The sequence below is a fragment of the Poromitra crassiceps genome, assembly GCF_964638095.1.
Source record: "Poromitra crassiceps genome assembly, chromosome: 1".
Classification (NCBI taxonomy): Eukaryota; Metazoa; Chordata; class Actinopteri; order Beryciformes; family Melamphaidae; genus Poromitra; species Poromitra crassiceps.
Window position 1 is genome coordinate 109,584,306 of NC_139623.1, and position 25,270 is coordinate 109,609,575.

General features: G+C 44.4%; 1 protein-coding gene across 1 annotated transcript in view; it reads right to left on the reverse strand.

Moving 5' to 3' along the window:
• thsd7ab (thrombospondin, type I, domain containing 7Ab) overlaps nt 1–25,270 on the reverse strand; it is a gene marked incomplete at both ends in the record, with an annotated part of 285,247 nt that overhangs the window by 65,196 nt on the left and 194,781 nt on the right. Inside the window, 4 exons of the mRNA XM_083641760.1 lie at nt 14,190–14,456; nt 16,557–16,751; nt 20,861–20,964; nt 24,533–24,668. Coding sequence (XP_083497886.1) covers nt 14,190–14,456; nt 16,557–16,751; nt 20,861–20,964; nt 24,533–24,668 — 702 coding nt within the window. The remainder of the gene's footprint in view (nt 1–14,189; nt 14,457–16,556; nt 16,752–20,860; nt 20,965–24,532; nt 24,669–25,270) is intronic.

Below are 25,270 nucleotides of genomic sequence, written 5' to 3' on the forward strand. Positions count from 1 at the left end.
CACACATACACACACACACACCTGACAGCCTCACACTGTGGTGGCCCTCAGTTCAGATCTGCATCTCCTCCTCTGCTCCTTGCTGAGTTCAGCCTGCCCTCTGCGTGACCTTTGACCTTCACCTCCAGCCCTGCACTCCAGTCCAGTCATTATAATCACCACCCTGCGACTTACAGTTCAGCTGCCGTTCCAAATGTTGATGTAACTCTGCTTGCAGTTCACTTGTAGTTCAACTGATAATAACTTGGTACGTGTCTTGCCAAGCTCTCAGAGAGGTTTGGGCTAAATCCAGGTTTGGGGATTGCTCCCTATTGCCTTGACAAGTTAAGTCGTAACCTGTCACAAGCTCAGGGCAAGAAATTATACTTTTGCAGGGCTTGACATTAACTTTTTGAGGCACCTTCGGAAAAGTAAATTTACCTTTCATGCGTCCAGGCACAAAAGTTACTTGTCCAGGTAAAAATGAGTTATTTTACAATAATTTCCTTTTTTCATTTTGTTTGTGAATGAGGTTTTTCTCTGATAGTAGGAAACAGTTGAAGACTTTATTTGCCTCCTCGCCAGTCATTTAAAATGTAAATTACTGTAACTTCTCAAACAGACTTTTCACAATTCACTCAGTTCTAAATTTGGCGTCAAGTCTCACAAAGCTGAATAAAAAATGCTAAAATAGGTCTCCAAATATACTTGGGTGGCCGTTAATATACCTGGGCGGCCCAACCAAGTAACGTCTGTGTGGGAAACACTGGACTTTTAACTTGTCCAGTGGGGCAAGTACATTTCTCTTCCACTTGTCCTATCACACCCAGGTGTTGAAGTAAGTGGTGCAGATTTGCAGGTCCGACCCTTCCCCTCCACCCCCCCCCCCTCTCTGACACTGACACTGTGTGTGCATGAGTGTGTGCGTGCGCGCACGCGTTTCCAGCTGCTCTCTCCATAGCGTGCCAAAGTCTCGCCAATAGAGAGCCGCAGTAACGAGTCCGGAAATCATCGATGCTAACAGCCCTGGTTCAACACAGTTTTCGCCTATGGGAGTTTTGAATGGGTTTTTGGCGCGATGCTTCTAATAAGCTCTCTGGGCAACGCTGGCTTAATCAAACGCAAACCAGATGGTAGTAACATCATCTTCACACATGAAGACCACTTTTATGAGTTTTGAAGCTTTTATGTGCCGTTAAAAGGACGGCTAGCTAGCAAACGGCTAAATGAGACTACACTTTTGAGTCGATGGGAATATATATACGTCAATAACGTCACCACTTCAAAGGGCGAACACGGAAATTCTCTTTCCCTCACCTGGTTCAGCCCCGTTCAGCCCGGGGTAATCAGTGCACACATCAACAACAGTCCAGGTTGAGTGCTGACGTGACGTGGAAGCCTATGCGACAGTGTGTAGTTCTGGATTAGCTTAGCTCGAGCATTTTACTTCTAGGGCTCGCATTTACGCTTCAAAACTCATGAAAGTGGTCCTCACGTGTGAAGATTATCCCGCTGAACCTTGGTTCGCGTTTGATTAAACTTGCGTTGCCCAGAGACCTTATTTGAAGCATCGCGCCAAAAACCCATTCAAAAATCCCATAGACAGAAACAGTGTTGAACCAGGAAGTTCGGGACTTCCGCATTCAGCCTACAAAAATACGTCATCCCTGTGGCTCTCTATGAGGAAATGAATTCTCCATTCATGTGTGTGTGCATGCGCGCGTGTGTGAATGCCACGGTGCATGCATGTGTGTGTGTGCATGTCTAACGGGCTTTGAGTCGCTATCGACCTCGAGATGAGAGATGCTCTCTCTCTCTCTGTCTCTCTCTCTCTCTCTATGCTCTTGTTTGATCGGACTTGTTTTTTACCTCCTTGTTTTTCTATTTTGCCTATTTTCATCTGTCTGTTACCTGCAACTGCTGTACATGTCTTCATTCTAACAGGGCTCCCTTGAAAATGAGAGCTTGCTCTCAAGCGCTTTCCCCTGTATAAATAAAGGTTAAATAAAATATAAAATATCTGTGACTCTGTCTGTGCAACCCAGGGAGCTGGGGGAGTGGCCAGGTGGCCTAGGCTACATCTTGTCCACACACATCTCGTCCACACACATCATGTGCTCAAACACACATCTCTTGTAGAAAACGGCTGCACCGCTTAAAAAATCCACTTGTCCCAGACAAGCGGACAAGCCTTAATGTCGAGCCCTGTTTTGGTTCAGATGTCACTATGGCTGCTAAATCCCAAATGCAATAGCCATTTTCTCTATTTAACTGCCTAACATGCTCTTTTGAAGGATGTTTGATGGTTGGCCGCCCACCAAATTGGCTGGTATTCTTAATCAAATACTGAGAGGTTGAGAAAGCACACTGAAGGAAGGTGCAGGTCACTGGTCCATATTTAAATCGAAGACCACACACTCACCTCATGCAAAATAACTATTTATAGACTATAAACAAAATAAACTAACAACAACATGTTTTCGCCTCTCCCCATACCTTGATGAAAACAGAGGTAGTCTAGTCCAACAAATAGTTTATTTATTTTGCAAAATATAAGGGTGCAGTCTGCTACTTTTCTTTTGGAGTAGGCAAACCTAACAGCAACAGCCAAATGTACCAGCATTTGGCTTGTGGGTGGTAGTTTCCCACCCTCATTGTCACTTTTGGACAGGATTTGCTATCCTTATATATTCCTGGTTGAATTGATGACAAGTTAGCTCCGTTTCCCTCACTTTTCTCTGGATTTACAGCAGAGCATTTCCATAACCTAAAAACATACATATTCCTGGCATGTTGCTGGCACTTGGTTTAGACTGAGAACATGTGATTTGACCAATCTAAAAAATATATTCTGATTAAAAAAGAAAGAAAAAAGGTTATCTTTCTCTGATTTCCTGTCATTCCCTATCTGGAAACAGAGGAAGATAAATAAAATAATAATACAGGAGAGCTTGGTCGGTTAAGAGTAGGGGTAAAGTTAGGCTGAGTCATCATAGGCCAGATGGACTTTCTGACAGCAGCCCCAGATGCTGACAACCTACATGTTGCAGCATTAAAAACGGCATAAGCTAATTTTTTTTACAGCACGGGCCGCCCGGTGTGCTTCTCTGATTATTACAAATATGAGTTGTCATGCACCACCAAACTAACCTGACGCTGCCAGATGGACGGGTTAGCTTCACATTACGTTTCACTAAACCAGTCCATCTGGCAATGCAGTAATCCAACCCGCTGACGGAGGCGGGCACTTTTTCCAAGCTACTTGGCAGGTGATTGGATGACCCATCTGTCTATCACCGCTGGTGCGTGTTAACTTCAACCAATCAGATCGCCATGCCTCTGACGTCACGTTTGCGACCGGAGGAAGGTGCCTGTGCCTGTAAGAGTGATTGAGTCCTCACCGTCCTCATCGTCGTAAAGTCGCCTTCGAAGCATGACGTTCGATTATAATGAACTAGTTGTGTGGCTTAGCCTTCCCAAATGTTGAGGGTCGTTTTTTAGAATTTAATACATAAAATTGGGAATGTTACATTCAATTTCATTCAGACTGCCTGTCACTTCCGTGGCGGCAGCCATGTTGACGAGTGAAAAGAACTACAAAGACCATGTGCGTCACACAGAAAGCCCGCCTAAGGCTGCCGCTGACTCGTCGAGCCGGCCATGGTTCGGGTTTCTAAGCCAATCATCTTAACTGCCTGTGCATGACAAGATGGATTACGTCAAGAGAATCTCTTTTGATCTCGCGAGGTTATCCATCTTGCAAGCAAGGTTACCACCAAACCCGTTCACTGCACCATCAAACCCGTTCACTGCACCACCAAACCCATTCACTGCACCACCAAACCCGTTCACTGCACCACCAAACCCGTTCACTGCACCACCAAATCCGTTCACTGCACCACCAAACCCATTCACTGCACCACCAAACCCGTTCACTGCACCATCAAACCCGTTCACTGCACCATCAAACCCATTCACTGCACCACCAAACCCGTTCACTGCACCACCAAGCCCGTTCACTGCACCATCAAACCCATTCACTGCACCATCAAACCCGTTCACTGCACCATCAAACCCATTCACTGCACCATCAAACCCATTCACTGCACCACCAAACCCGTTCACTGCACCACCAAATCCGTTCACTGCACCACCAAACCCATTCACTGCACCATCAAACCCGTTCACTGCACCACCAAACCCGTTCACTGCACCATCAAACCCGTTCACTGCACCACCAAACCCGTTCACTGCACCATCAAACCCATTCACTGCACCATCAAACCCCTTCACTGCACCATCAAACCCCTTCACTGCACCACCAAACCCATTCACTGCATCATCAAACCCGTTCACTGCACCATCAAACCCGTTCACTGCACCACCAAACCCATTCACTGCACCACCAAACCCATTCACTGCATCATCAAACCCGTTCACTGCACCATCAAACCCATTCACTGCACCACCAAACCCGTTCACTGCACCACCAAACCCATTCACTGCACCACCAAACCCATTCACTGCATCATCAAACCCGTTCACTGCACCATCAAACCCGTTCACTGCACCACCAAACCCGTTCACTGCACCACCAAACCCATTCACTGCACCACCAAACCCATTCACTGCATCATCAAACCCGTTCACTGCACCATCAAACCCGTTCACTGCACCACCAAACCCATTCACTGCATCATCAAACCCGTTCACTGCATCATCAAACCCGTTCACTGCACCATCAAACCCATTCACTGCATCATCAAACCCGTTCACTGCACCATCAAACCCGTTCACTGCATCATCAAACCCGTTCACTGCACCATCAAACCCGTTCACTGCATCATCAAACCCGTTCACTGCACCATCAAACCCGTTCACTGCATCATCAAACCCGTTCACTGCACCATCAAACCCGTTCACTGCACCACCAAACCCGTTCACTGCACCACCAAACCCATTCACTGCATCATCAAACCCATTCACTGCATCATCAAACCCGTTCACTGCACCACCAAACCCATTCACTGCATCATCAAACCCGTTCACTGCACCACCAAACCCGTTCACTGCACCACCAAACCCATTCACTGCATCATCAAACCCGTTCACTGCATCATCAAACCCATTCACTGCATCATCAAACCCGTTCACTGCACCATCAAACCCGTTCACTGCACCATCAAACCCGTTCACTGCATCATCAAACCCGTTCACTGCACCACCAAACCCGTTCACTGCACCACCAAACCCGTTCACTGCACCACCAAACCCGTTCACTGCATCACCAAACCCGTTCACTGCACCACCAAACCCGTTCACTGCACCATCAAACCCGTTCACTGCACCACCAAACCCATTCAAGTCAAGTCAAGTCAAATTTATTTATATAGCACTTTTCATACACAAAGGCAATTCAAGGTGCTTTACAAAAAAATAATTGAAAAAACAAGCAGCAAAGCAATGCATATATTAAAAAAAAACACAGAATATATACTCAAATTAACAAGCATGAAACATTATTTCTGTTTTAAATAAGTTACAAGGCATCCTTCAGTATTATTATTACATGTACAGTCCATTTGTTGGAAATGTACAGGGGGAAAAAAAAAAAAATTACAGGCCGAATACAGGTTTATTCTGCCGGGCTGGAGAGAGGCAGTAGTTTAGTAGCAGTTAAAGGCAAGATTAAACATAAAGGTCTTTAGCTTGGATTTAAAAATAGGCAGAGTAGGGGCAGATCTAATGTGTTCAGGGAGTTTGTTCCAGTTATGAGAGGCATAGTGGGAGAACGCGGCTTCACCATGTTTTGATTTGGTCCTCGGGACAATTAGTAGACCAGTGCCTGAGGATCTCAGGGATCTGGATGGTTCATAGTGTAGAAGCATTTCAGAGATGTAGTGTGGGCCTGACCCGTTGAGAGATTTGTAAACTATTAGCAGAATTTTAAAGTCTATTCTAAGATTTACTGGCAGCCAATGCAGGGATTTGAGAACTGGTGTAATGTGTTCAGCTTTCTTGGTTCTTGTTAGAACTCTAGCAGCCGCATTCTGAATGAGCTGTAGTTGTTTAATAGCTTTTTTGGGAAGACCATTGAAAAGACTGTTGCAGTAGTCTAGCCTGCTAGAAATGAAAGCATGAATTAGTTTTTCAAGATCTTGTTTGGACATATAGCCTCTAATCCTTGCTATATTTTTTAGATGATAGAAGGCAGATTTTCTTATAAGCTTGATGTGGGAGTTGAAATTTAGATCAGAGTCAATAATAATGCCAAGATTTTTTACCTGGTCCTTTGGCTTCAAAGATAGGGATTCGAGGTGAGCAGTAACTTTGAGCCTATCTTCTTTTTTGCCGAAGACAATTATCTCTGTTTTGTCTTTATTAAGTTGGAGAAAATTCTGGCACATCCAATCATTAATTTGCGCAAGGCACTGACACAGTGTCTCTATGGGGGCAAAGTCATCCGATGAGAGGGCTATGTAAAGTTGGGTGTCATCTGCATAGCTATGGTAAGCTATTTTGTTTTTTTTGCATAATTAGGCCTAGAGAGAGCATATAAAGGTTAAATAGGACAGGACCTAAAATTGATCCTTGGGGTACCCCACATGTCATTTTGGTTTGGTCAGATGTGTAGTTGCCAATGGAGACAAAGTAGTTCCTGTCTTGCAGATAAGATCTGAACCACTCTAGGACCGTGCCGGAAAGCCCGACCCAGTTTTCCAGTCTGTCCAGTAGAATTTCGTGGTCAACCGTATCAAAGGCAGCGCTGAGGTCTAGTAACACTAAGATTGAGATTTTACCTGAATCAGTGTTCATTCGGATGTCATTTATAACTCTGATAAGCGCAGTTTCGGTGCTATGATGGGGTCGGAAGCCTGATTGGAAGGGATCTAGGAGGTCATTGGAGGATAGAAAGGTATTGAGTTGTTGGTAGACAGTTTTTTCGAGTATTTTGCTAATAAAGGGAAGATTTGATATTGGTCTGTAGTTGCTGATTATAGAGGGGTCGAGGCTACGCTTCTTTAGCAGGGGCTTAACAACTGCAGTTTTTAGAGATTTTGGAAAAATGCCTGTAAGAAGAGAGGTATTAATTATCTTCAGTATGTCGGTCGCCAGGCAACTGTAGACATTTTTTAGAAAGCTTGTTGGCAGGGTGTCTAGGCAACACGATGAGGATTTAAGGCCTCGTATCGTTTCTTCTAGTTTCTTGTGGTCAATGACATTGAACTGAGTCATGTTAATTGAGCACCTTTTCTGTGGGTGCGGCGGAGCCACATTTGTTCTTGATGTGGAAATAGTTAGTCTGATGTTTATAATTTTATCCCTAAAGAAGGTCGCAAATTCATTGCATTTGACATTGGATAGAAGATCAGGGGCAATTTGTGGGGGGGGGTTTGTCAGCCTGTCAACAGTGGCAAACAGAGTGCGAGCGTCATTGGTGTTTTTGCTGATAATGTCGGAGAAGAAGAATTTTCTGGAATTTTTTAGTTCCTGGTTGTAGGAGTGAAGACTATTTTTATAGATGTCATAATCGATGTGAAGTTTAGTTTTCCGCCATTTGCGCTTGGCTTTCCTACAATCTCTTTTTTTGTTATTTACAGAGGGAGCGTTTCTCCATGGTGCTTTTTTCTTACCGGAGATTAGTTTAGATCTAATGGGCGCTACAGCATCAATAGCCTTTAGGGTTTTAGAATTGAAGTTATCTAGGAGATCATTGACAGAGGCTGAGGAGAGGGAAGGGGCCAGCGAGAAAGCCTCCATGAACCGTGTGCTAGTGCTCTCGTTGATGTGACGCTTTTTGATGGTTTTTGACCGAGTAAGAGCGATAGGGGTGATCTTGAGTTCAAGAAAAATACAGAGATGGTCAGACAGAGCAACATCACTGCACCATCAAACCCGTTCACTGCACCACCAAACCCATTCACTGCACCATCAAACCCGTTCACTGCACTGCTCAAGTTCACAGGTCCTCAGCAAGAGATTTTCCCTGAAGCTTTACCTCTGACCGCCCACACCCCCCTCACACCTGAAGCTTTACCTCTCACCGCCCACACCCCCCTCACACCTGAAGCTTTACCTCTGACCGCCCACACCCCCCTCACACCTGAAGCTTTACCTCTGACCGCCCACACCCCCCTCACACCTGAAGCTTTACCTCTCACCGCCCACACCCCCCTCACACCTGAAGCTTTACCTCTGACCGCCCACACCCCCCTCACACCTGAAGCTTTACCTCTGACCGCCCACACCCCCCTCACACCTGAAGCTTTACCTCTCACCGCCCACACCCCCCTCACACCTGAAGCTTTACCTCTGACCGCCCACACCCCCCTCACACCTGAAGCTTTACCTCTGACCGCCCACACCCCCCTCACACTGAAGCTTTACCTCTGACCGCCCACACCCCCCTCACACCTGAAGCTTTACCTCTGACCGCCCACACCCCCCTCACACGAGGCAGAGCCTCAGAGCCATCCTGGAATATTAAGTCATCCTAAAGGTCAAGGCATTACGGGTCACTGGTCATGTTAACATAACATAACATAACATAACATAACATAACATAACATAACATAACATAACCAGTGTTGGGCAAGTTACTCTGGAAAAGTAATTAGTTACTGATTACTGATTACTCCTTAAAAAAGTAATAAAAGTTACTTTACTGATTACTTTTTCAAAAAGTAACTAGGTACGTTACTAGTTACGTTACTAGTTACTTTTATTTTTATTTTTACCCCAAATACCGTCTAGCATGTCACTGTATTAATTATTTTCGCTTTGGTATTATATAGGCTATGTTAAACAAAAAGCCAAAGGCATTTTACTTTGAAATTCGGTTAGAAAGAACAGGAAGTGGTGTGTTAAGACTGGCTAGCTTCACACGAAATGAAAGTCAGACAGTCACACAGATAACGTGAGTGAAAGATGCTGTTACTGTCGGAAACTCGGAGTGGTAATACAACAGCCTCAATGCAAACGTTTCAAGCTTCCTTGCTGAAAGAAAAGTGATGATCTGTCAACATTCCCTGGGCCGGCCCGTCTGACTACGGTGAGAAAGGCTTTGACGAGAAGGTTAGGAAGTAACAAAGTGTACAACACTGACTTACCCAAAGTGTATCTGTTAATCCAGTGAACACACCCAAGTCTACCTCACCCAGCGTCGCCTTCAATTTAGCCTCCATCCCCGCATATTCTCTCTCGAGGTAGCCAGGTTTCTCTTGCTCGTCTCCTTCTTCTGACTCGGTTTGTTTTGAAAGCCAGCGTGCACGCTCTGACGCTGTATCGCGCACACACACTATGACGTATATGTGTGCGCCTGAGTCCGTGAGGATAAAATGTTTTCTTTTACATAGAAAACACTGCATTCTGGCAGGCAATCATGTAACGCAGTAACGCATGCGTTACTTGGATTAGTAACTGTAATCTAATTACTGTTTTGGAAATTGTAACGCCTTATATTACTTAGTTACTAAAAAAGTAACTAATTACAGTAACGCGTTACTGCCCAACACTGAACATAACATAACATAACATAACATAACATAACATAACATAACATAACATAACATAACATAACATAAATGGACAAATAATAAATAATAATATATTTAAAGTAAACAGCAGGGTACTTAGTTCAATGATTTTCCATGGTTACAAATTGACTTTTAGTGCAATTTATATTTGCCAACATGTTAGTAGCTCATTTTAATGTCTCAGTTGAGACTGGCCTTGGTCTTCTGATCACATTTTAAAAGGTGGATTCCTCTCAGAATTAACCTAATTTTTATTCAGTCTTGGCTGAACTAAAAATGAGGACTTTGAATTTTATTTTCAAGACCAGTTGAGTACATAAATGGAGTCCCATCGTTATCACCCCACTACATCAACAGATTATTTTGTTTCTTTTTTAGTGAGACTGGATCTAAAACTCCCCAAAACCAATGATTTGCTGAAATGATGTCAATTTACAGTCCTCACATCTTGAGATGAACTTTCCCGGTCTTAGTGTAGACTCCACTCCCCTCTGCCTCAGTCTCAGCCTGCTCAAAGTCTCGGTCTTGAATGGGACTTGATTGGCACTGGTATGATCTTCCTGTGGCTCACTACATTTATTGCTGGGGATTCACTGAATATAATCAGGAAATGTGTTATTTGGGTTATGACTGAGTACTTCAAACAGAACTAGATCCCACAAGACGATCTGAAAAGTGAGCGACGTCGAGGCGAGGATCGACGTTAATGATAATCCCCCTTTTCCATTGATGTCTGTGGAAGGCTGAGATAACGGTGGCAGGGTTTGCCCTGTCGCCATCTTCGCCCAGGGCATGGTGTCAGGACCAGCATGTCTCTTCTGCTATCAAGATCAATAGTGCTGATGGCTGAGATGGAGAGAATGGCAGACATGGAGAGGGGAGCGACAGAGAGAATGGCAGACATGGAGAGGGGAGCGACAGAGAGAATGGCAGACATGGGCTGCGTTCCAATACCCATACTTGTACTTCTTTCTTGTAGTATGTACTGCCGCTGCCCTCACAAAGTATGGATTGTAGTCAGGGGCGGAGCGACCCTATCAGCCCAGAGGGGGCGAAGCTCTTAGGGGGGCCCCATCAAAAAAAAAAAAAAAAAAAAAAAAATTTTTTTTTTTGAAGGCCAGGCCAGGCCGCAGGGCCGGTTCCAGAACAAGATGACTAGGGGTGCATCCTAGATAGGAAGGGGTGCAGATGCCCGGCCGAAGGCCGGGCCCACTCGGGTGGCCGGCCTAAGGCCGGCGGGCCGAAAAATTTGACATGTTATTTTACTAAAAATAATGCATTTGACCATCATTTCAAGTAGAATGATACCACCCAAGCAAGAATATTTCAAGTGTTTCAAGTGCTTTACTGAAATATTTGGACCATATAATGATAATACAATTATCTCAACCTTAAAAGGTTACATATAGGTGCCAAAAAGCCATAAAATCACATCAAAGAACAAAGAAAAACAACAACTATAATTCAAGTTTAAACAGTAAGTGTGCAGCTGTAGCATTTATACATTTTTTTACTTTTCAACTGAGCATGCAGACAAATAAGGGTGCAATGCATGCTTTTGCACCCCCGTAGAACCGGGCCTGCCAGGCCGCGAAGAAAAATGTGCCTTTTTTGCATGTTTGAATCGGTTTTAGCCATATTTAGTGGAATATCTCATTTTAAACACACCAATGTTATTGTCTATTGATTGAATTCCTCTCAGACTCACACCACTGACTTTATTATATAAAGTCATTTTAAGTCACAACTGTAAAATAGCTGATAGCCCCTATATCCGAAAACACAATTTGTCACTCACTGAGCCAAGTAATATTATGTCCAAGAAAGACTACAGTGAAGCCACTTTACAGACAAGCTTGTTCTGAAGAAGAAAAATAAAAACACAGGTTGCCAGCCAGGTGGCCTGGCCTGCAAAAAAAAAAAAAAAAAAAAAAATTGGGCCCTGGGGCGACCGCCCCCTTGCCCCCCCTCTGGCTCCGCTACTGATTGTAGTGTGTAGCATGCATGCAAAATGCATACTATTGGGACACACTACATCTGTCGTCACGTGAGCTTCCTGAACTCCGACCTCTTGCTCACTTCCGCAGCGCCACATTTGATTTGATTTTTTTTTTTTTTTTTAATTCAATAAACAAAGTCTGGCAATAACAAACAGTACATTATACAAAAAATTCAGACTAAGCATTTACAAAATTGGAACAGACAATCAAATAAACAAATTGCTGTTATATTGTAATGTATGTTGTTGTTTCTAATAAACTGATGTGATGATACTTACATGCAGTCTCATTCTTAACAGTATAATAACGTGCATATTTCTGTCAGTGTTTTTATCATAGTTATTGACTGTTCACGGCGTCATGGAGGTGGGCGTGGATTATACACGCAGCTCAGTCAGTGCGACGTAACTCCAGTAGGTGGCGGTAATGCACAAAAAGTTGTTTGCCAACCGCCATAAAACATTAGAAGAAGAAGAACTTCCGCTGCGCAAAGGATTGTGGGGAGGTTTGGCTGGCGCAGCATGCATCAATGCATACTCCGAAATAGGAGCTGATGTAGTACAACATCCTGGTACTCTTGGCATACTGCATCTGACATACTATGTATTGGGACATACAAATTCTTTTTTTGCCTACTAAATAGTATGGAAGTATGGGTATTGGAACGGGGCCATGGAGAGGGGAGCGACAGAGAGAATGGCAGACATGGAGAGGGGAGCGACAGAGAGAATGTCAGACATGTGGAGAGGGGAGCGACAGAGAGAATGGGGCAGAGAGATTGAATCAGAGGGAAGAGGGGGGCTAAAGCTGGGCTTCATAAATGTCTTCATGTTTTTCTATACACCTCGAGGAGCATTCTTTATTCTAAGCTCAATGATGCTTGGATGTACACACCGTTGCACACACACGCACAAACATACACGCATGGGTATAAGCAAAAGCTGGCACACACCATTCTTGTCACACCCACGTTTGGATTAACTGACACATATCTGAATGTGACTCACACAAGGAGACAAACCATGTTTATAATATGCACAACACTGATTCATTTGAACATTGCCCGCATTCTATTTCACAGCAATTTCACAACCAGTCTCTGAGCCCAGATTCTTTGCTTGAAGTATTTTGGATCTAAGATAAGAGCTTACAATGATGATTGTGATTGTGACAGGAATGTGCCAGGAAAAGGCCTCCATATGTGGCATTCAGTATTCAAAAGGAGTCGCTAGACACCTTGAGAGGGAGTTCATATGTGCACAAACAATATCCTTGGCTCTGGATGAATATTTAACAAGGACAAAAAGTTATTCTTGTATCTGCAGAATTCCAATGTGCAGTTATCTCTCTCACCTAAATCCAAGAAATCATGGCTGGAGAGGAAACAAGCGCAGATCCACAATAGCTGCGACCACATATGCGAATTTCCGAAAATGCAGGATAGCAGATGCAGCCCAGTAAGCCCACCCTACTCTGCCTCTGCCACCCTGCATGTTGAAATGTGTCCCTTTTAGCCAATTGGCATGAACACAAACACACACCTTCACAGACACACAACAAGGGCAACCTCTATGCCAAATTTCAGCCTCCTAGGGTGAAAACTGTGCCCGCTAAAGGGTGGTGAACTTTTTGTGGACCGACTGACCGACAGAGAGACCTACAGAGAGACCTACAGTATAGAGCTGATGGAGACAGAGAGACCTACAGTATAGAGCTGATGGAGACAGAGAGACCTACAGTATAGAGCTGATGGAGACAGAGAGACCTACAGTATAGAGCTGATGGAGACAGAGAGACCTACAGTATAGAGCTGATGGAGACAGAGAGACCTACAGTATAGAGCTGATGGAGACAGAGAGACCTACAGTATAGAGCTGATGGAGACAGAGAGACCTACAGTATAGAGCTGATGGAGACAGAGAGACCTACAGTATAGAGCTGATGGAGACAGAGAGACCTACAGTATAGAGCTGATGGAGACAGAGAGACCTACAGTATAGAGCTGATGGAGACAGAGATACCTACAGTATAGAGCTGATGGAGACAGAGATACCTACAGTATAGAGCTGATGGAGACAGAGAGACCTACAGTATAGAGCTGATGGAGACAGAGAGACCTACAGTATAGAGCTGATGGAGACAGAGAGACCTACAGTATAGAGCTGATGGTCGCAGCTAAAGATGCATCCTATTTACTCCACACAGCACCACATGGCTGCTATCTCTGTGCTCTAGTGCAGTTTACCCATTCTGGGTTGGAGGTCAAACTTAACAGAGCAATGCACGATGCGATTAAATCTGACAGGCTGAAGGGGATTAAGGCCACGCCCACCCACCCACACACGCACACGCACACGCACACACACACACACACACACACACACACACACACACACACACTCTCTCTCTCTCTCTCTCTCTCTCACACACACACACACACACACACACACACACACACACACACACACACACACACACACACACACACTCTCTCACACACACACACACACACACACACACAACACACACACACACACACACACACACACACACACACACACACACACACACACACACACACACACACACACACACTCTCTCTCTCTCTCTCTCTCTCTCACACACACACACACACACACACACACACACACACAGAGTCACATAATGAACTGACCGTGGCTGTTGCAGCGCAACGTCTCCACCAGTCTGTTGTCCTGGTCGTAGCACACCATGGCCTGGTAGCGGTAGCCCTGGCCACACTCCTTGACGTCTCCCTGGACCTTCATTCCTAGGATGCTCTCCACGCGGGCGCCCTCGGGCAGGATGCAGTCGGACCAGTTGCCCACCGGCTGGGCGTTGTACTTGTCACAGGGGCAGTACTGCGTCTCACTCAGAGGGTACATCTGGGTGTTCTTGCACTTGTCCTTCTTCTTGCTCCTCCCTAAGCAGCAGAGAGATGAGCAGACTTGCCTTGAGGAAGGTGACTCTGACGTGTGATTTCTGTCTCCGTCAGGCTGATTTGACTATAATGTATGCCTGATGATGTGCTGAGGCTACCAGTATCAAGGCCTCTTCTGGAATGCGGTGCTCACCGAAAATAGAAAAAGAAAATCAGCTACACTAGATGACATGTCCCACAGGCATTGGGGACAGCAACTCCTGATGATAGATTGTGCCGGTACGATTGTTTCAAACAGAGTGCTCTTGCTCTTGCACTTAAAAAAGCGTGACGTTCTTTGTCCTCGAACACGTCAAGCATTGTTAATCAAAGATCAGCATGCAGAGACACAGTATTATGTTGTGGCAGTCTATCATTAGGAGACGTCACCTCCCATGCATATAGGAGAGGTGATTTTCATGACTTTCTTTCTGTCTAACTGGCATCTTTTTACCTGCCTGTGTCCTTTCACATTCAAATCATGCTGAAGCAGTTCCCCGTACTCGTCATGCCAAGGGACCAGAGCTGATTGTTGCTAATGACACCTAGCAGCATACTGTATAGGGTACTGTATATACCGTACTGTATATACATACATACTGTATAGGGTACTGTATATACCGTACTGTATATTTAAGCAATATAGCATGAGAGCCAGTGTGTTGTGGCAAATATATCCCGCTGTTCAGCTGTTGAGCAGCGGGATATATGCCACAACACCACGCAGCTCGAGTGCTATATTGCTTTTATAAAACGGTTTCCAAGTATGATAATATAATAATAATAATACTATAAGTCCGACTGGCATGGTATTCTGATAGAGTCAGTTGAAACACTACTGTAAGGCGGGACCGCAAGAACGTGCGGGTGATTTGATTGGATCGTTCTGGAGACTGAAGTTGACATTGGCCAATCCTGGCACTTGCTGAGAAGCTGAGAGCTTTCTGGAAAGCCCGACACGCAGCTCGAGCGCAGCGCTGCATTCTCAGCGCTTGCTGAGAAGCTGAGTGCTTTCTGCAAAGCCCGACACCAACTAACGTTACGGGGTTAAATGCGGGGTTAACAGCCTTTTTTTTGCAAAGAAGACATTAGCCCGCGTCTATTCTTGTACAAAACATAATTTTCTGCGAAGTATTAGTAAAGTTATAAGCGAAGATCGATTCACAAGGATCTGACAGCTGTCTCCGCCATTTGTTTTTTCTACATTGTCATTTGAGGTAACCAAAGGCTTTTAGTAAGAGAGTTGCCATGGCAACCAATAACCCATGGCCATGGGTTATTGGAGTGGGTTACTGGATTTATACAATGGCTGTGAACCAATCAGATTGCTTGATTTGAGAGAGCCGTTTTATAAACATACATACTGTATAGGGTACTGTATGTACCGTACTGTATATACATACATACTGTATAGGGTACTGTATACATACATACTGTATAGGGTACCGGGCTGTGCAGCACCCTGCAATCTGTCTGTCAAGGTCATGCAATGTTAACATCACACACAGCACAATATGTTTTGCTCAACATAATGATCCATTTCAAAGCCACGGGAAACTGAAATCTCCAGACTTGTGTTGTCGTGTCCCTTTTGGGATTTAAGATAAATTGCAAAAGTTTAAAAAAAGAAAAAGAAGTACATGTACATATTTGCCATACGCTGCCTGCTTCTCCATGCGTCATTGTTTCTGCAACATAAACCGAGTAAATGGCCTTATTGGTCCTTCACACCTTGATGAATGGGTCAAGAGACACTCGACTTTGGTATCAGGGAGAAATAAAAGCTATTAAAACTACCTACTTTCACAGGGTTGTAAGTTGATGCATCGGATTTTGTTGCAGAATTCTTCCATATAACCTATTGTGGCAATACATTACATTACAGCACTGTTGTCATTCTGCATTCATGACGGGGCAATTCTTTGGGGAAACCTTGATGGACAACAATGGCTGAGGAGTTTTTTTTCCCAGCATTGTTGCTTTAATCCCAGAGGAACATTTAGTTGACAAGAACCTTCTGAATAGATTTATGACCTTGTGTTTCACTTTATTGCACGTCTCTTGGAGCCACGCCCATCAATATTACCCATTTTCTGTCCTCACCTATTAGTGCCCTCTTTCTGGTGCGGACCCCCACACAGTCGGCTGTGCAGGAGGAGAACTTGGACCAGTTGGTGAGCTGGCAGTCATCCTGGCAGGGGAGCTGGCAGGGCTGAGTGATGGGAGGCGTGGCCTTGGCAAATTTCAGACACTCACTGATGTCGGCCTGCGTCCCGTCCAGCTGGCGACAGGACACCGCTGGAGGAAGTGGAGGGATTGCAGGGGGAGAGAGGCTCCATTAGAAGGCCATTTTGTTGCTTGAACAGACTGATCAGTAGTCCCAGGAGTATGCAAGTGAGAACATCATTTAAAGATGGCAACTAAACAGTTAATGAAATATAGATCAAAACTAATTCAGATCAGATCTCATGAGAGCCATGTAGACACAAAATAATCATTATAAGTGGTGTGTATACACACGTGCATTGCTACGTCAATTGGTTTGATGCCCACGAGTGAATTCATCTCGCATCATCCGACTCTTTGTACTTTCAATAAACAGTGTTACTTGTGATGCTGCAATATTTCATCTTGTCAGGTGCAGACATGTCTTTGATGCAGACATTCTGCAGGGTTGTACCTTCATACAGAAATCAATCTCTAAGCACTTTTTTTTGCAGAACCCCCCTGGGCACTAGCTATTGGTTTGGAAAGCCTCCGTCTGCTGCAGTGTGAGGTCGGGTCTTATAGCTTGGGAGTGTGAGACAGAGAAAGAGAGAGAGAGAGAGGGTTGGCACACACATCCTTGCAGGTGTGCGTGTAAAATAGTGTGTGTGTGTGTGTGTATGTGTGTGTGTGCGCGCGCTAGGACATTCACGACTAGTAGATTTTACTAGTCGACTAGTCGTACTTTTTCTTTTTTTCTAAAACGACTAGTCGACTACTAAGCACAGTGTCGACTAGTGGTTTTACTAGTCGACTAGTCGACTAGTCTGTGAATGCCCTAGTGCGCACACTCAGTACAGTGACTCTGGGTCTGGGGGTAAGATCTAACACTGAGACACTGTACGGGCCCTATCTTCGTACGGCGCTGCCGTTTGCACGCCTTTTATTGCTATCTTCCCAGCGTCTTAAGCTATCGTCTGCCTCCACCGTCCAGTTTTGCGCTGGGATGACACAGGTGTAGGCGTGGCCCAGGCGTGTCCGTGGGCCTCTAGCCTATCATGTGTCATGCGCAAGTGTCATTTAGCGCTGTGGGGAAGATACCGTCGGTATTTTCCGAGCGCAAAGAGAGGTTTGGGCGTGCCAAAATAGGTGTTCCAGCGCAATGTGTTACAAAAAATGGCCTTGGGTGCTCTCAATTTTAACGCCACCAAATAGCTGGTCTTAGCGCAAAAAAAAAAACACTACGCCAGGCGTACGCCTGAGCGCAGACAGTATTCTCCGGGCAGTGCAGGAAATCCTTGCTTGGATACATTTACGCACGGCATGGATGGCCTGCACACACTCTTCTCTCCTCGGAATGCCACGTTGATTTTCAACTAGCCTACATTGCAGAAAAAACACACCTTGATTTAAAAATGAGAATTCGTTTGTCATGGTTTTATTAGGCTACATAATTCCCGACCATACAGGTTTGTGGTGTGAGGTAACAGTAGATTGCTTTTGAGAAAGTTGTGACGGTGTTGTGCCAAGCCCTGTGAGCCCCATGGCCGGCCCAAAACACCCAGGGCACCAACCCTCTCTCTTACTCTCTCTCTCTCTTTTCTCTCTCTCTCTGTTTCTCTGCTTGCTCTCAGCAAGAAAAAGAAGGTGGTGAGTGACGCTGTGGCTTTTAAGGGGAGTGATCTCACCTTGTGAATCCTGTTATGGGCATAAACACGCCTATGGAGGTTTGCGCCGAGATGACGTGACGCGCAGCGGGCCGACACGCCCACAATTAGGGCTTTGCGCGCCGCTATTGCAGCGCAAAACGGGCGCTAACGCAAAATTACCGCCGTTGCGAAGATAGGGCCCTATGTCTAATGGAAACACTGGGCTCTTTTTTCCCCCTGGCCTTAAATTTGCGTTTATGGCTGGGCGCAGCGCTATTAGTGGGCGAGGTCACGTGCATTCCCTAATTTTAACGTGCCGCTAAAAGCCAAGGTGCGCGGCGGAAACCATTTAACCCTGCCTTTTAAGCATAGAATTATTCACAAGTGTGGCCATTGGTGATCTCCAGTAAACAATCACATTCTTCCCTTCCAAGCTCACAATCCACGGAGCCACTCGAGTCTGGTTGCAGCTGCATGCTGTCATCTCTCCATGCCAATTTGGATATCTCAGCGCATCACAGATCATAGCCTACCTCTCCCGCACACACGCTGAAGAAGGGCTGCTGCGTCTGTGTGGCAATACAAGTATTCAACTTGGAGTGCTGTCCTCCTTTCTTGATGGCTGTCATGTAGAGTTCTCAACAGTCCTAAAAAATCTAATCCGACTCAACCCAACCCCCTTGAGACGCGGAGCTCAACTCGCCCGCCGTTGTCACATACACTCACTCAGCCCGAGACCAAAACAAACAAACAAACAAACAGTTATTAGACCTAGGACATTATAAAAAGTGTGCAATTAATGCTGCCGCTGCTCAAATGATGGGAACGGTTTGTATGTGTGTTACTGCCATAAATGTTTTTCAGCTTTCATGCTGTTATGGACATATGCTTATCCCTTTTCGGGCTCTCTCTCTCCTGCATCTCCGCTGCGGGGCTACTGCATGCGTAATGGGCTACATGCACCACTCCACTACTTCCTGAAATTAGTACAGCTTCTTTATTTCCTGTTCTACACTATTGGATGAACTGATTAATGTCAGGTGTGCTGCAGTCACAACAATGATCAGGCACACCTGATTAATCAGTTCATCCAATAGTGTAGGACAGGAAATAAAGAAGCTGTACTAATTTCAGGAAGTAAAAAAGTTGTGCATGTAGCCAATTACGCAGCGTACTGAGCCACGCTCAGTGATGCTGCTCTATTTGAAGTTGAATTTCTTTCCACCAGCACCCATTTTATTAATCAGCTATTTTTTATTTGTTTCTATTAATATATATACATCGAATCCCACCAATTTAGTCCATCATTTTCCCCTTTGGCGCAGATAAAGAGACATGTTTCCGTCACTGTCTGTTTGATGGCGAGAGGGACTTCAGCTGTAGGCTACTCGTGACAAAACCAGACATCGAATTTTCAAGTTAAGTTTGCAGTAGCTAGGCCTAGGTTACTGGCTATATCCCCGGCGCACTGAATAAGACCTGGTTTTGAAAAGCGTTAACCGCTGGTATTTAAGGCCGAAATGCCCATTCTGGCCTATTCTGGCACTGCGCCACGCCTCTTCAGCATAAAGCGCATTTCGGGGCATAAAAACATGACAGTATCTTCCAGACAGCCCAAACTGACGCGGGCTGATAGCGGTAGGCAGGCGTAAAGCATGTTTTTTGCATTGAAGGCCAGTTTAGCACCTAAGGCCACTTTAAGGCCAGTGGCAAAATAGAGCCCACTATGAGAATGGACAGTTTGTCTCATTTGGTCTAAATCAACGACAGAGTCAACTCTGTCCATTACAAGTTTCAGAGGTGGGAAAGTAAATGCGGGGGAGCCCTGGACATCCGCTGTCACATGATATCAAATCACCGAACAGCTGCAGAGAATACAGAAAAGTATGGCTGAGTAAGTCTAAATTGGACCTTGACGCAATTTCATGAATAAATTGACAAAAGACATTTTTTTTTATTTCTGTCCATTAATATATGCTAGCATATAAGAAATGGAAATATAGCCTCTAATAATGGTTTTCTATCAGAGGTAGAACATAATGAAATTGATCATTCTGCGTGACCTCCTGAAATTGGATTTTTCAGGACTCTCAGGACTACATGGTACATCTGTCCGCCATAAAAGGCAAGCAGAGATATTCTTTCGCAGAGGGAGAGCCCCAACTCCTTCAAGATACTTGTCACTAATGTGTGAAGTGCGGGAACAGGTTGTGCTGTCATATGCTATAGGCAAGGTGCAGCGTCTCCTCCCAAATTCCAACAAGAAACATTCAATTAAAATCGCATGACAAGAGCCTGAGGTGCCGAAAGCCAGGAGTAGAAACAAGTCAAACTGTCAAACGAGTCTCAAGAGGCGCGGGATGAGTTTGTGAAGACGTTTCCTTTCCAAACTCACGGAGGATTAGGATTCTGGAAACCTCGGCATATCCATCTGTTTCCATGTGGCCGGTGTCCAAATGCAACGCGATGACTAACAGCCTCATTTAGGATGATTAGGGCTGGCTTGCTGAAGATGCAGAGGGAAATGGGGGGTGAAGGGATTGGTTTGGGTACCTCTTGTTTGAAGTCCTGGCCCACAAGCCTCGTGAGCCCCAGGACTGTCCAGTCTGAGGAACCAGGGAACCAGCTGGCACTTCCTCCATTTGTGGGTCTTCCACCTGGAATGAATGAGTCAGCACAGTACATTCACACCATGCCAGCCATACTGTATGTTGTACTACTTAACATTACCCCCCTTCCCCCCCCCCCCACACACACACACACACACACACACACACACACAATTGGCCGTGTCTGCGGGTGGGAAGCCTGATTAAGGGTATGTGTCCTGGTCTCTGCGCTAGTGCCTCCTCTGGTCGTTCGGGGCACCTATTCGGGGTGGGACAGGAACTGGGGGAATAGCGTGATCCTCCCATGTCCCCCGTCCTGCCGGTGAACGGCTCGCTGTCAGGTGAGAAAAAGCGGCTGGTGACTGCACATGTGTCGGAGGAGGCATGTGCTAGTCTACAGCTCTTCCCAGATGGGGTGGAGCAATGACTGGGACAGCAGGGGGAACTGGCCATGTAAGGGAAGGGGGGGGGGAAGGTAGTGATTTAAAAAAGTAATAAAGCTTAACTTTTTAACCTGGACCTTATTTTCCCCTCATTTTCCATCATATACATTCTAAATCTCATGAATTGCTTTACTGTAGAGCTACTTGCATCTTACTTTGGCTCTCCAATACAGTCCTATAGAGCCAATGGATACCAATATTGACTCCAAAAGCACCCAAAGTGTATCATCATCAACATCATCACTCTGTAACGGCACATTTCAGTTCATACATGCCCTGACAACTTTCACTGTTCCATACAAGAACAGCATGATTTTAGATCATTTTCATTTACAACTTTTTACTGAAATGTTATGTTTCATTACAGAGAGCAATCATTAATCAATGCGATGAAAAATTTATGTTTTGGGTTCTTATTTGTTGTTTTTGGACTGTATTGGAGTTGCACCCAGACAATTAAAGGAAGAATTGCAGATTTTCATCCAGCTTTGTATCATTACCATCTATAATAATAATAATAATTATTATTATATACTGTATATATTTTTTTGTATCATTACCATCTATAATAATTATAATAATAATAATAATATATATATTTTTTACATGTATAATTATATATTATAACAATAATGATAATTGGTAGTAAATGCAAATGAACAAGGTCCACCTTCACTCCATGTTAACTGCAACGAGAGCTCCTCATTCATTTGTCAGCAGAAAGTCTGCTGGATGATTTGGCAAAGTAGCCCTTTAAGACTTAAGTAGCTCTAAGTGAAGCAATTGATATTTTCATCAGATGAGATTTGTATGATGGAAAAAGATTGGAACATAGGGTCCAAGTCAAGGTCAAAAAGGGCAGGACTGATGCTTTAAGCCCAAGGGTCCTCAAAATGTCTCAGCCCACTGATGACATGTATTCTTTCAATTTCAATTGAGCCAGAGTATTCAAATCAAAATATTAAAATAGCTAAAACTGGGTAGAAAATGTAAGCTGACAACAGCATTAAGGTGTTATGTTGTACCTGAAGCCTGGGCACACTTTGACAACATCATTATGGTGTTATGTTGTACCTGAAGCCTGGGCACACTTTGACAACATCATTATGATGTTATGTTGTACCTGAAGCCTGGGCACACTTTGACAACATCATTAAGGTGTTATGTTGTACCTGAAGCCTGGGCACACTTTGACAACATCATTATGATGTTATGTTGTATCTGAAGCCTGGGCACACTTTGACAACATCATTAAGGTGTTATGTTGTACCTGAAGCCTGGGCACACTTTGACAACATCATTATGGTGTTATGTTGTACCTGAAGCCTGGGCACACTTTGACAACATCATTATGATGTTATGTTGTACCTGAAGCCTGGGCACACTTTGACAACATCATTATGATGTTATGTTGTGAAGCCTGGGCACACTTTGACAACATCATTATGATGTTATGTTGTGAAGCCTGGGCACACTTTGACAACATCATTATGATGTTATGTTGTACCTGAAGCCTGGGCACACTTTGACAACATCATTATGATGTTATGTTGTACCTGAAGCCTGGGCACACTTTGACAACATCATTATGATGTTATGTTGTACATGAAGCCTGGGCACACTTTGACAACATCATTATGATGTTATGTTGTACCTGAAGCCTGGGCACACTTTGACAACATCATTATGATGTTATGTTGTACATGAAGCCTGGGCACACTTTGACAACATCATTAAGATGTTATGTTGTACATGAAGCCTGGGCACACTTTGACAACATCATTATGATGTTATGTTGTACATGAAGCCTGGGCACACTTTGACAACATCATTATGATGTTATGTTGTATCTGAAGCCTGGGCACACTTTGACAACATCATTATGATGTTATGTTGTACATGAAGCCTGGGCACACTTTGACAACATCATTATGATGTTATGTTGTATCTGAAGCCTGGGCACACTTTGACAACATCATTATGATGTTATGTTGTACATGAAGCCTGGGCACACTTTGACAACATCATTATGATGTTATGTTGTACATGAAGCCTGGGCACACTTTGACAACATCATTATGATGTTATGTTGTACATGAAGCCTGGGCACACTTTGACAACATCATTATGGTGTTATGTTGTACATGAAGCCTGGGCACACTTTGACAACATCATTATGATGTTATGTTGTATCTGAAGCCTGGGCACACTTTGACAACATCATTATGATGTTATGTTGTACATGAAGCCTGGGCACACTTTGACAACATCATTATGATGTTATGTTGTACATGAAGCCTGGGCACACTTTGACAACATCATTATGATGTTATGTTGTACCTGAAGCCTGGGCACACTTTGACAACATCATTATGATGTTATGTTGTACCTGAAGCCTGGGCACACTTTGACAACATCATTATGATGTTATGTTGTACCTGAAGCCTGGGCACACTTTGACAAAATCATTATGATGTTATGTTGTACCTGAAGCCTGGGCACACTTTGACAACATCATTATGATGTTATGTTGTACCTGAAGCCTGGGCACACTTTGACAACATCATTATGATGTTATGTTGTACATGAAGCCTGGGCACACTTTGACAACATCATTATGATGTTATGTTGTACCTGAAGCCTGGGCACACTTTGACAACATCATTATGATGTTATGTTGTACATGAAGCCTGGGCACACTTTGACAACATCATTAAGGTGTTATGTTGTACCTGAAGCCTGGGCACACTTTGACAACATCATTATGATGTTATGTTGTACCTGAAGCCTGGGCACACTTTGACAACATCATTATGATGTTATGTTGTACCTGAAGCCTGGGCACACTTTGACAACATCATTATGATGTTATGTTGTACCTGAAGCCTGGGCACACTTTGACAACATCATTATGATGTTATGTTGTACCTGAAGCCTGGGCACACTTTGACAACATCATTATGATGTTATGTTGTACCTGAAGCCTGGGCACACTTTGACAACATCATTATGATGTTATGTTGTACCTGAAGCCTGGGCACACTTTGACAACATCATTATGATGTTATGTTGTACCTGAAGCCTGGGCACACTTTGACAACATCATTATGATGTTATGTTGTACCTGAAGCCTGGGCACACTTTGACAACATCATTATGGTGTTATGTTGTACCTGAAGCCTGGGCACACTTTGGGGGCCTCACAGTCCCTCTCCTCCTCCAGCACCTCGGGACAGTCCTGGCCTCCGTTGGATGGCAGCTGGATGATGAGACGGTTCCTTGATTGCTTTTTCTTCATAACATTACCAGCTGAACAAACACAGACCATCATTGAATTAAAATGAGCAACGTTTCCATGGGAAAGTGATGAGAAGAATGGCAGAATGAGCAGCAGCTGAGCTGCTCTTTTTAATAGCCCTTGCAGAATGGACCTTGAGATCACTCTCCACAAATCTAATAAGACAGCTACCGCAAACAGCGTGCGCTTCTGATTACCAGAGATATCCAACCAATAAGGAAGATGTAGCAAAATCTCAGCAGACCTTTGACTTGACTTGGATTACATTTATGGGATTTACATGTGTGGCAGATGCCCCAAATTAGTTCATTAAAATCAAATGAGCCTCTGGATACTCCTGAACTCTGCTTCAGACCTTTGTGTGTGGGTGGTGAGTCATTCTCTGTACAAGGTGAAGATAGCAGCAGCATCAAATCAAAATGCACCACCATCGGTCCAGTGTGTGGGAAATGAAGAGATTTATGCTGCAGTGTCATATGAGGAGGTCATCAAAATATGAACGATGATGATTTCATGCCATAAATCAATGTAATGTATTCGCCGGCCGGGGCGATGGCTGTCTGACAAAGGTGACCTCGTCTGAAAGCTGTTTTCCTTTCGCGGCATGAAAAAC